This window comes from Canis lupus, chromosome X (genome assembly GCF_011100685.1).
Source record: "Canis lupus familiaris isolate Mischka breed German Shepherd chromosome X, alternate assembly UU_Cfam_GSD_1.0, whole genome shotgun sequence".
Lineage (NCBI taxonomy): Eukaryota > Metazoa > Chordata > Mammalia > Carnivora > Canidae > Canis > Canis lupus.
The window spans coordinates 110,552,222-110,565,255 of record NC_049260.1 but is presented as its reverse complement, the minus strand read 5'-3'; the positions used below and the strand labels follow the sequence as shown (position 1 = coordinate 110,565,255).

The 13,034-nt window shown below is 38.0% G+C and overlaps 1 protein-coding gene and 1 non-coding gene across 6 annotated transcripts in view; one reads left to right on the top strand and one right to left on the bottom strand.

Annotated features, from left to right (window-relative positions):
- The window catches only part of MCF2 (MCF.2 cell line derived transforming sequence), an 83,615-nt gene that overhangs the window by 46,513 nt on the left and 24,068 nt on the right, over positions 1-13,034 (top strand). For all 5 annotated transcript variants that reach the window (XM_038588441.1, XM_038588439.1, XM_038588442.1 and 2 more), the window contains 8 exons: positions 361-449; positions 2,268-2,334; positions 3,054-3,169; positions 3,279-3,348; positions 5,206-5,298; positions 10,165-10,257; positions 10,974-11,099; positions 11,759-11,980. In XM_038588441.1, coding sequence (XP_038444369.1) covers positions 361-449; positions 2,268-2,334; positions 3,054-3,169; positions 3,279-3,348; positions 5,206-5,298; positions 10,165-10,257; positions 10,974-11,099; positions 11,759-11,980 — 876 coding nt within the window. The remainder of the gene's footprint in view (positions 1-360; positions 450-2,267; positions 2,335-3,053; positions 3,170-3,278; positions 3,349-5,205; positions 5,299-10,164; positions 10,258-10,973; positions 11,100-11,758; positions 11,981-13,034) is intronic.
- LOC119868681 lies at positions 5,994-6,132 on the bottom strand. The gene has a single exon (XR_005386649.1). It is a non-coding gene; the product is annotated as a U4 spliceosomal RNA (small nuclear RNA).

Here is a 13,034-nt window from a genome sequence, read left to right as displayed (position 1 = left end):
AGAAGGAGAGGGAGAGAGAGAATCTTAAGCAGACTCCAGCCTAGTGTGGAGCACGACTTGGGGCTCCATCTCATGACCCTGAGATCATGATCTGAACCAAGATCAAGAGTCAGATGCTTAACTGACTGAGTCACCCAAGCGTAAAATAAATTTGAATTAGTACCTTAAGTCTGTCCTCTTTGGCAACTCAAATAATTTTTTATGAGTACATATCAAAGGTATTTCTAAAAAAATAATCCTAGGGTTATTTTTCAAGTTATCTACACAGGACCTAGAGAAAACTTAATTTGACCTAGATTTCCTTCAAGAAGAACTATACCTACATAGATGCTAATTTAACTTTTATTTTCATCATTTCAGATTGAAGTGGTGCATGATTGTCGGGAGAAGAGAAGTTCTGGTCAATCCTCCAGTTTGGACAATGACAATAGCTTGGATGTTTTACAGAAGTATTTTTCTTTATTGACATACACTCATATACACGTCTACCAGTAGGAATCTCTGATTCAGTGTTAAAGGCGAATGTGCTTGTATTTTGAAATCACAAAATGGGGTTCTGTTAGGTGGGATGAAAAGAACACTAGATGAGGTGTTAGAAGTCCTGGAATTAGGCCTGGCTAACCTATGCTTTGTTTGTGTGACTTGAAAATTAACTAGAGTTTTCCAGAATCTTCATTTCCTCTTTTGTAAAAGTGCATGAGACAGTGTTTCAAAAACTACAAGGGTTGATATCCAATGTTATTTTATAAATGTTAACAGTAATCATTGTTTTGTTTACTTTTATAAAATTATGTTTCTATTCTAGACATAAGAATCTTCATCTTTTTTTTTTTTAAAGATTTTATTTGGGGCGCCTGGGTGGCTCAGTCAGTTAAGTGACTGACTCACGATTTTGGCTCAGGTCATGATCTCAAGGTTGTGAGATCTACCCTCGCATCCGGCTCTGTGCTCAGCATGGAATCTGTTTGAGATTCTACTTGAGATTCCCTCTGCCCCTTCCCCTGCTTGCTTGCTTGCTTTCTCCCTCTCTCTCTGTCAAATAAAGAAGTAAGTAAGTAAATAAATAAATTTTTAAAAAGAACTCTTACAACTCAATGGTAAGAACAAAAAAACCCCCCACAAATTAAAAAAAAATTATTTGAGATATAGAGAGAGAATGAGCGAGGGGAGGGGTAGAGGAAGTGGGAGAAACAAACTCCCTGTTGAGCACGAAACCTGAGGCAGGGCTTGATCCCAGGACCCTGAGATCATGACCTGAGCTGAAACCAAGAATTGGATACTTCACCAACTGAGCCCCTTAGACGTCCCAAGAATATTCACCTTTAAAATTTTATATCCTAGAGTTGTATGGAGATAGATATTCAAATAATGTTAATGCCTAAAAATGTAAAAATAAAAGGAAGATAAAGGTAGACGTTAAATTAAATGAGTTACCCATATTGGAGAGTGAGGAGATGAATTTTAAATACGATGTCAATTAGAAATCACGTTGGAAGGAAATGTATTTTATTTTAAAGAGACCATAAAGTAATTACTACAGGAGTATAGGTATGAGCTATATTTAGGGAAACCAGTATAATAAATCCATTTCATGTCTTGGAAAATTTCAGAACATTACTGGAAAAAGGGAAAATTGGGCCTAAGATGTTAATGTCATTATTTTTTTGAGAGAGAGAGAGCTAGAGAAACTGTGCTCTCCCCCACTGACCTACAAAAAAAATTTACCAAACTTTTAAGAATACACTTTTGAGTTTTCAGTAAATTGATTCTTTTTTTAAAAAAATATTTTTAAAAAATTTCTTTGAGAGTGCAAGCACAAGCTGGGGGCTGGAGCAGGGGGCAGAGGAGGAGGGAGAAGCAGACTCCCCACTGAACAGGACAGCCCGATGTGGGGCTCGATCCCAGGACCCCAGGAACATGACCTGAGCCAAAGGCAGATGCTTAACACACTGAGCCACCCAGGCATCCAGTAAATTGATTCTTAAGCTTAGTCAGATAGAAATAAAGTGGGTTGCTTTTTTATTTAAAAATAAGTCCTGAGCCCTTTTCCTTTCTTCTAAATGTATTTTAAAGAGTCTTGTGGGTGGTACTTATTCTAGAAACCATATAATTAATTTTGTATTTTGATGATAAAACCAAAACCATTGGTAGTTCCTACGCATTAACAATTTTTGCCTTAGACTATTTATAATGAGAATGATTTGAAAGGTCACAATACAATTCTAAAGCAAAAAATAACTGATTTAAATATTGCCTTTTCACTTTAGCCATGTCCTGAATGAGCTGATACAGACAGAGAGGGTGTATGTTCGTGAGCTGTTTACTGTTTTGTTGGTAAGTGACTCAAAATATATTTTCCCATCTTGGCCCAAATGTTCTCCTGTTACATTCATTAGGAGGTCTTGAGTCTTCTCTTTCTGCCTTTTTCCCTGATTGTCACAAGCCAGCAGCGATATTTCTCCCATTGTTTGAGGCTGCATGCGTGTGAAATGTGCAAATTCAGGTTCTCCTGGAGTAGTGAGAATTGTGGAACTCAGATTTTATTATAGACGAGATAAGCTATCTTCTTAGAGATCCAGATCCAGCAGATTGTTATAATTATTCCCAGGGTGCTATTTAGAGATTGTGATGTAAAGAACTAAAAGTAGGAGAAAAACATTCATTTGATACAAAGGTCATAATATTAATTTGGTCTGAAAAACCTAAACACTTATTGCCAGTTTAAGGAGAGGTTAATGACCTGTAATATAATTTTTCATGCTTGGTTTCTATTTTGTTTCCCTACATTATAAGCTATCCCTAAGGCCAGAGAATCACTTTTATTCTATCTGTTGAGTGGGAAACCATGATTCCCTTGTCTTGCTTTCTAAAAATAAAAACATAAAATATAAAAAAATGGATAACTTTGGGTACTGGAAGATTTGATTGTTAAAGTTACCAACAGCTTTACCCACTCATCCCCTATACATTCTGCTGTATCTGTAGTTTGGTGGCCCAAACAAATGATAATGTGAATATTTTTTTTAATGAATAAATGTATTTCTTTTGGGTAGGGCTATAGAGCCGAGATGGATAATCCTGAGATGTTTGATCTTATGCCACCTCTTCTGAGAAATAAAAAAGATATTCTCTTTGGAAATATGGCAGAAATATATGAATTCCATAACAAGTATGTAATTACTGAATTGAATTTTCTTTTTCATCATATTATTTAAATGGTTATTGACCAATGGCTTATATTTCACATAAAATTATTTTTTTCTTTGAAATTTTCACAGCATTTTCTTGAACAGTCTGGAAGATTGCGTTGACGCTCCAGAAAGAGTGGGACCTTGTTTCCTGGAAAGGGTTTGTTAATTATTATTTTAAAATATATAAATATGGGCCACTAAAATAGCAGCTTATTTTATAGGACCAGATTTCAAGACAAAGTAGGTATTTTTTTTTTTTAGGTATTGTTTTTTATGTCTTTATGTTTTTGGAAGAGACACATCACTCCAGCAAGTCTTTAATGTTAAACCAAGTTTTGTTATAGAAGTTGTTGCAGTGGAGTATCTAGAGCATGCAAATGGCCATTGTCTTCTGTGGTATCAAATGCTTCAATGGCTCAGCTTGTGACCACTGACCTTTGGATGATCCCAGGAGTCCAGGGACCATTCTGGCTAGGAAGATGTGAGACTCGGAATCATCTTCACACAACCATTCTTGGTTTGGTTAATTTTTAGCCTCCAAGATGCCATGGAATTCCCCTTTAATGCATGTAAAGTCAGAATCAAATGTGGTCTGACTTTCAGACACCAGAGTATCTGTCACAGGAACTTTGTGAAACAGAGGGCTGTCTGTTCTTTTTATTCTACGAGATCATTCAGGGAGGCTCGTTTCTCCATGTCTCAAGAGAAGGCTTAGAACAATTGACTTCCCAGGCTTTATAATCATACTCTCCTCCATTAGAATTTTTTCTTAGAATATTCTTTGCTTATCTACTTCCTCTTCCTGAAAAATCAGTTCCATGTTGATTTGAGAATCAATTTGATAATGGTGATCATTGAAAGCTTCCGAATAGATGTCTTATCCCACAGAGCGTTAATGGACTCAGAATATAAGGTTAAGAAAAAATTGTTTGTCATTACCTTTCCCAGTATATTCTGATTTTAAACACATTTGAATGATAGCCAGATTCTTCCCTGACTTCCGTAAGCAACATCAGTCTCTTTCCTTTGGACTCTTGTAGTACTTCATGTCTTTGCTACTCATTGGGGATTTTACATTTGCTATACATTTACACATATTTATGAATTCTGTCTCCAACTAGATGTAAAACTCTTTGAGGCAAGGTCCATATCCTATATATCTTTGTATCTCTTATAAGGTGAGCAGAGTTTATTGGCAACCAGTATTGGTTTAATAAATGCCTGTCAATATGTTCATTCATTCAGTACCCATCTACTGAACCCTTACTATACATCAAGCACTGTGCTAGGCAATGTGGATAGCAAGACCAAGACCATAGAAAAAGAGGGAAAAATCATTGTATAGAGTGTGAGTTGTACTATATCAAGGAGATACAAAGAATCCTGTAGGAGCTGAGAAGAGGGGCATCTTATGTAGATAGGAGGTATAAATGATGGCTTTCTAGAAGAGATGACTCATGAGAAGCATGTTAAAGAGTCAAAGAGAGATGATTCCAAGCAGAGAGAATAACATGGGCAGATGCCTAGCAGGGTTATGATATGATGATGATATCCCAGTGATGAACCAAGGACCTTGGAAGTTAGCTCCAAGTTCATTCACTAGGGAAATGAGAGAATAATAACATGGAAAGAGCATGTTTCTTTGTACCCTATTAGCTCATACTTATGAGAAAAATTCATCTGTTTTTATGATTCAGTCAGAGAAGGCTTTTCTCTCTCTTTAAGACTGAGTAAGTAAAAGTTATGAAATTACTGGGATAATTTATGCCCCTCTACTCAGTCTGGTGGGCATGCTTTTCTTGGAGTACAAAGGGGGATCCTGCCCAGCTGCCAGTGCCTTTAGGCCACATTTCCTATAATGCTTGGCTGCACTCATTCTTGCTCAGCCTGCCTTTCTTTCTTTCTTTCTTTCTTTCTTTCTTTCTTTCTTTCTTTTTTTTTGCTCAGCCTTTCTTGGTAAGAAAAGTATATGTTCACAAATTGGTAATACATTTGAATTTGCTTTTTATCACAGAAAGATAATTTTCAGATGTATGCAAAATACTGTCAGAATAAACCCAGATCAGAGGCAATTTGGAAGAAGTATTCAGAATGCGCCTTTTTCCAGGTATAGTATATTCAGGTATTGTATATAGTCCTTCTAGAATATACTGGGATATTTCTTAAAAATTCATTTTCTATTCTAAGTTATATATAATACATATCAGAGAACAATTTGACCCTGCCACAAAACACACATGTGCGCACACATATGCACATGTACAAAAATATATATGCTGCTTCACAGATGCTAGTGACTTCCTTTGCTGTTTACCTCCGTGTTTCCAAATAACATATTTATATTGCTGCTTTAGCCCTCTTCACTGCCCCGTCTCACCACTGGATACATACATATACTCCTTTTCCTCCAAAACATTCAGTATGTTTATAAGTTTAGTTGTATAGATATACAGGTTAAATTATTAAGACTATGTAATTCCTCTGCTCAGATGAATCCTGTGATATAAGATGGTTGCATTTCCATACTTTTTGTTTTTCTTGTAATTATCATTTTTACTCACTTAATTTTTAATTTTTTAAAATTTTGTTTATTTTTAATGACTTTTGAGAGACAGCATGTGCATGAGTGGGGGGAGGGGCAGGGGGAGAGAAGCAGACTCTGCACTGAGCATGGACCGCTGGATCTCACAACCTTATGATCATGACCTGAGCTGAAATCAAGAGTTGAGTACTTAACCACCTAAGCCACCCAGGCGCCCTTCACTTAATTTTTTAGGTACTTTCCCCTAATGTACTCTAAACTCTCCTAGTAATGAGAGTTACATAAATCTCTTCTTAGTGTATTAAACATACTCCCTTTTCTCTGAATTTTATTTTGAATTAGCAATAATCGCGCCTCGGATAAACCTCATTGGCTACGATACTGCCACTGCGCAAAGCTGAATTTTATTTTGAATTAATCTCTCTTGGATTTTTCTGATCTGTTCATTGAGACTCACTAGACCTGTTGCACAGGTCCCACAACCTGGGATCTTGATGAATATAACTTTTGGGATAGGCTCTCCTGTTTCCTTGGTGTCATATTTTTTTTCCTTATTTCACTTACTTATTTTATGGAACATATTCTCCAGTAGGTCTGCTGAGAAAGTGTGCCTGATAGGTAAAAGTTTTGAGAGCTTCCATGTGTACAAAAGTCTACCCTAACACTTGATTGCTAGCTTGGCTGGGTATAGAATTCTATATAAGAAACCATTTTCCTAGAATTTGTCTTCTGGCTTCCAGTGTTGCTGTTAAGAAATCTGATGCCAGGGATCCCTGGGTGGTGCAGCGGTTTGGCGCCTGCCTTTGGCCCAGGGCGCGATCCTGGAGACCCGGGATCGAATCCCACGTCGGGCTCCCGGTGCATGGAGCCTGCTTCTCCCTCTGCCTGTGTCTCTGCCTCTCTCTCTCTCTCTGTGACTATCATAAATAAATAAAAATTAAAAAAAAAAGAAATCTGATGCCATTTTGATTTTTAATCCTTTGTGTAACCCATTTTTGTCCTCTCTCTGAAAGCTTATGGGAACATTTTTATCCTTAGGGTTCTGAAATTTCAGCGCTGTGCCATGACGTTGGCACTATTTTCATCTATTATGTTAGCCTTATGGTGATCCCTTTGAATTTGGAAACTCTTGTCCAAACTTAGTTGGATTTTTTTCTTTGGTTTTCTCCAGTATTTTTTCTATTCTCTCTTTCTGGAATTCCTATTGTAGAGATGTTTGATGTCCTTGACCAGTCCTCTAATTCTCTTATCTTTCCTATTTTCTGGCTTTTTGTCCTGTTCTGTTTTCTGGAATTCATCTTTCAGTCCTTTTAATGAGGGTTTTGTTTCCACCATTAAGTTTTTCAATTTGAAGAGCCTGTACCCTTTTTTGTTCTCTCCATGTTCCTTTCAGTAGATCCCTGTTTTTGTTTCATGAATTCAGTATCTTCACTTATTTATATGAGAGTAATAATAATAGATTTTCCTTTTAAGTATAATTTTTTCCTTCTTGCATGATTTCTGTTGTCTTTAGATTGGTTTTGTGTTTTCTTTTTCTTTGTTTTGTTCCTGTCACTCATGTTAGATACTTTCCTCAAATGTCTAGTGATATTTGTTTGTCCACTTATCTTAAGAGAAAGCACTAGAATAAAAAGTTCATTGGAAGTATCTTGTGCACTTGTGGATTAATTGACCATGGTTCTCACTGTTGAGTGATTATGTCAAGGTGTTTCCTTGGTGGAATCCCCACATCTATATCTTTAGATATTCTTTCTCAGGCTGGTCAGATTCCCCAGTCTGCTACCTGGTGAATAAGGATCTGGTTGTCAATGTTCTGGTAGCCAAGTTGGGGGAAAAGGGTGAGAGTCTTTAATTTGATACATAAATATTCAAGTAATCTCTTTGCTTTCAGTATGGTACTCTGTCTTCAACTGGATCTGGTATTCCCTAGTTCAAAGGCCTTATGTTTTACTCTTTTTAGATACACATCTGTTCTGCTATCCAGAGGGAGAGGCAGCCACATAGTTGTGCATAGTAGTGTGGATTTTTGAGAGCCTTCTCTACTTTTTTTTTAATATGCCATTGTAAACATTTTATAAAGATTTATTTATTTAGTATGTGAGTGGGGCGTGGGAGGCACAGAGGGGGAGGCAATCTCTAGCAGACTCCATACTGAGCATGGAGCTTGTTATGGGGCTTGATCCCACAATCCTGAGATCATGACCTGAGTCAAAATCAAGAGTTGCATGCTTCACCAACTGAGCCACCAGGTGCCTTCTTTCTCTCCCTTCTTTTTTCTCTCTCTTTAAAAAAAAAAACTCTTAGCCCATTTAATTTTTTGTAACAGCTTTATTGAGATGTAGTTAAAATACCATATAATTCGCCCTTTTCAAATGTGCAGTTAAGTGGTTTTACTGTGTCCACAATGTTGTGCAACCATTACTGCAGCCAATTTAAGAACGATTTCATACTCCAAAAAAACCCCATGCATACCTTTTAGTAATCATCTACCATATGCCCCCAACCCCTTCAGCCTTCTGCAATTAGTAAGCTTTTTATCTTTCTGGATTTGCCTGTTCTGAACTTTCATATAAATAGATGCATAAAATATGTGATCTTTTGTGTTTTGTGGATTTCACTTAGCATCATGTTTTCGCAGTTCATCCATGTTGTAGCATGGATCAATTCTTCATTCCATTGTATGGGTGTTTGATGTTCTATTTGCCCATTCATCAATGGATGGTAATTTGATTCTTTTCCACCTCTTGTATACAAGTTTTTCTCGGACATATGTTTTCATTTCTCTTGGCCACATACCTGGGTGTGAGATTGCTGGGTCATTTGGTAACTCTCTGTAACTTTCTGAAGAACTGTGAGATTGTTTTCCAAAGTTGCTGCACCATTTTACATTCCTGCTGGCAGTGAATGAGGGTGTCTTGATTGCTCTACACTCTCACCAACACTTGTTAGTATCTACTTACTTCTTCCCCGCACTGCCCCTGTTATCTACTTCTTTTTTTAAAGATTTATTTATTTATCTGAGAGAGAGAGAGAGAGAGAGAGCATGAGTGGGAGATAGGGGCAGAGTGGGAGGGAGAAGCAGGCTCCTCATGGAGCAGGGAGCCCCAAATGAGGCTCTATCCCAGGACCCCCGAATCATGACCTGAGCTGAAGGCAGATGCTTAACTGACCGAGCTACCCGGGCGCCCCCCACCCCCATCCCAGTATCTACCTCTTGGACAGACTTTAAACAACCGTATTTTTTCAAACCCACCTTCATCTCCCACTTTCAGAGGTACTTGACGTCTGTCGTTCTGGAGTCTTTGTGGAGAGGAGGGGGACACGATTCTATAAAATAAACTGAATTGTTCCTTGGCTTTTCCCTCTGCCATCTTGAGACTGACTTTTCTCTGGTGTGCGCAGTTGTTTATCCCTTGTCAGTTTGGTTTTCACTTTTCATATTTGGTTGATGGTTTTTCCTCTCCCATCTTGGTAACTTTCAGTTTTGTCTTGCAAAAATAACTTTTAAATCTCATTTATAGTTGGGTTTCATGAATAAGGAGAGCTAAATGCATGTATCACTCCAAAATCGTTAACCACACGTTGCTTTTTGAATTTTCTTTAAAGATTTGATTTTTAAAAGGAATCTTTACCCCCAGTGTGGGGCTCAAACTCACATCCCTGAGATCAAGAGTCATATTCTCCACTGACTGAGCCATCCTGGTGCCCCCTCTGTTTGAATCAGATTGGATAGCAGTTTTTACTCCCCTAGGCAGAGGCAGGTCCTGGATCTTACACATGTACATCCTCTCCTACTCTCTTTGTGTTCTGTATTTCTTACACGCACATTTCATCCTAATCGTCCCCATCTTGCTGTTGCTATGAACCCTAGAACGTTCCCAGGACCCAAAGTCATGACCCTTCTATTTATCGTGGCAGTGAGCCCATAATCAGATGAAATATAGCATCGGTTGATGAGGTCTATATTTTTCTTGTGATATTAAAAAAAAACTCCTTCTCATGCCCAGTTTGATTTATATTCAGTACAACCTGTTTCTTTTCTGGGCCTCGGCCTGCAGAGCTGAACCTTTTGTTCATTTTCTTAGATTTGCAGTCATGTTTTGTTACTCATGTTCATCTCTGGCCATTCATTGTTTTCTTGTCTTTTAACCCTTCCACATCAGTGTACATTTTTATGTAAAAACTTAACATATTTGAAATTTTTGCCCTTTCTACCACTCCAATCCCTTGAAATAACGTTTACAATATTTTTTTTTTTTATATTCACGGCCGCTTACAATTTCCACGCCGTATGGAAGTAGCGGTTTTCCTGGTTGATTTTCCTTGATTTGTAAGAAACCTGCATGCATTGGGTCTAATCAGTGAACACTTGCCATTTTCACAGGTACATGTCTTAATTTAAATTTATTGATAATTGTATTTCAATGACAGGAATGTCAAAGAAAATTAAAGCACAGACTTGGTCTGGATTCGTATTTACTCAAACCCGTGCAGCGAATCACTAAATATCAGTTACTGTTAAAGGTAATTACATGAAGCATTTGTTTCTCTCTTTACTTACTTCTGTGGGTCAGAGGTAGCAGAGCCATTAAAAAGGAAGCGGCTGGCGAGGAGGTAGGAGGTGAGCAGGAAGGCTGGACCTGGCACTATTATGCTCCTTCGCCTTACTGTGCTGATTCAGGTTACATTGATGCATGTGTAATGAGTGCAGAACTCTTACTATCGTTAAGAAGAACCAAACAAATATTTCTTGGAGTTTGTGACTATATTTCCAAAAGTGCCCTTTCAATGAAAGCCGAAGGTGGCACACCTCTCATGTCCAGTGAAAGGGTTACTACAATGTCACGTTAAGTATCAGCACAATGTCTTGTGGCCTCTGCAAAATGAGAAAACCAAATTGTTGCATGTGTGACTACCTTAAAAATCAACCTCTCATGTGTCCTAATAGCTGTTTTTCTGCAGTTCCAAGAACACTGAGTGCCCTTTACCTGATAGTGTTAGTCCTTATTCCATTTCTTCCCAATTTAAAAAAAAATTTTTTTAATCTTCCCAAATTTTTTGACACAGTTTTTAAAATAGAGTCTTCTTACTATGACAAATAGCAAATGAAAGATACTACTCGAGAAGTGGCATTATCTTTGGATTCCTCCTTGAGAGCATGTTAGCCAAAAATGTATTCATTTTCTTCAGCTGTTAATATCTGCTTGATATTAATTTTAATTCTTGACTTGTAATTACAGGAGCTACTGAAATATAGCAAAGGCTGCCCTGGGTTTGAACAATTAAAGGAAGCGCTTGACACAATGCTGGATTTACTGAAGTCGGTTAATGACTCTATGCATCAGATTGCAATAAATGGCTATATTGTGAGTAAATTTTAGTGATCGTTGCAGTTTTTGTGGGCAAGCATGTCAAGATCTTCTTTCTTTGTCTCCTGGAACCAATTGAGAAATAAAAAGAGGAAAATGGAGATCCAAATGTCAGCATTATTACTGACAGTGCTAAATGGAGAATTGGCTTGAGGTCAGCAGCCGAATGAGTTTGTGATATTCCCCTTGTCCTTGTGAGCCTACACCCAACTCCAACCTTGGGATTTCCTGCTTGAAGGAAATGTTTGGGTCTTCTAAGGAGATGTGTTGTCCTAGAATTGCTGCTTGCCTTAGTCTGAGACAAATTCAGAAGAAAAAAAATCAAGTCTTTAGAGTAAAGTAATGCTTGCACTGGGAGACACCAGTCGCCAGGCAGATTGAGAAGATGGGGGGAGCTACCCTAGTTGAAAGACCTCTGCAGGAAGACAGGAGCCAGGGAAAAGGAGGTCTCTCCTGTCTCTTGCTCACGCCGTAATTTTGTGCCTGTGTGACACATGGCCTGTTCTAATGTAAAAAGTTCTGATAAATAAAATTCTAGAAACTGTACAAATTGCATTTCAGGGCTTTAGCAGCTCAAGCCACCCAGTCTAATGTTGATGTCAGGGGTCTGAATGTAGCTGTGCCTTGTACTGATGACTGTCGATTTTCCTTTGTAGGGAAACTTAAATGAACTGGGCAAGATGGTAATGCAGGGTGCTTTCAGTGTTTGGATTGGACACAAGAAAGGTGCTACAAAAATGAAGGATTTTGCTAGATTCAAACCAATGCAGCGGCATCTCTTCCTGTACGAAAAAGCCATTGTTTTCTGTAAGAGGCGTGTTGAAAGTGGAGAAGGCTCTGATAGATACCCGTCATACAGTTTTAAGCACTGTTTGAAAGTAAGATCATTTAAATTGTGTAATGTAATGTTATTTTACACACACACACACACACACATATATATATATATATATATATATATAATGTAAAAGTTGGTACACCCTTTCAAGTGAGATGAGTGGGTTTTATACTTTGATTGCACATCCCTTTTTTTATTTTTATTTTTATTTATTTAATTTTTATTTTTTTCACATCCTTTTTTTTAAATGAAATCTTTTTGTTGAGGTGTCATTGACATACAACATCATATTCATTTTAGGTGTCCAGCATTATGCTGTGATATTTGTATATATTGCAAAATATATATCACTGCAGTAAATCTAGTTAACATCCATCACCACACCCAGTTACAGTTTTTTTCCTTGTGATAAGAGCTTTTAAGATCTATTCTTTTAGCAGCTTTCACATATGCAATAGAGTACTGTTAGTGACAGTCACCATGCTGCACATTACATCTCCAGGACTTATTTTATACCTGGAAATTTGTACCCTGGAATCCCCTTCACCTGCTTTATCCACCTCCAGCCCACAAAATCTTTTTTTTTTTAATTTAAAGAATTTATTTATCTATTCACAGAGACCCAGAGAGAGACAAAGAGGCAGAGGGAGAAGCAGGCTCCATGCAGGGAGCCCGATGCGGGACTCGATCCTGAGTCTTCAGGATCAGGCCCTGGGCCGCAGGCGGCGCTAAACTGCTGCGCCACTGGGGCTGTCCAAAATCTTAAGTAGAGGTGTTATATTGAAATCAGGCAACACATAACTTTTGAAATAAGAGTGAGGGAAGGCAGAGCTTTACCTCCTTCCTTTCCTCTCTCATTCCAATACCAAGCAGTCCCCAAGGCAGCTTCCTAGTGTCCTGCAGAGCACAGTCTGAAGTTATGGGATGTTACCCATAACCCCATGAGTACTCTTTTACCAGTGGTACTGGGTAGAGTTGATGGTCTTGGTAGCAGGGAGCCTTTACTGTACAGGAGAGATGAGGAAAGAGTTTGGTCTTTTTCCCCAATGCAATTTAAAGTGGGTAACTTTTTTTTAAGTGGGTAACTTTTGTGC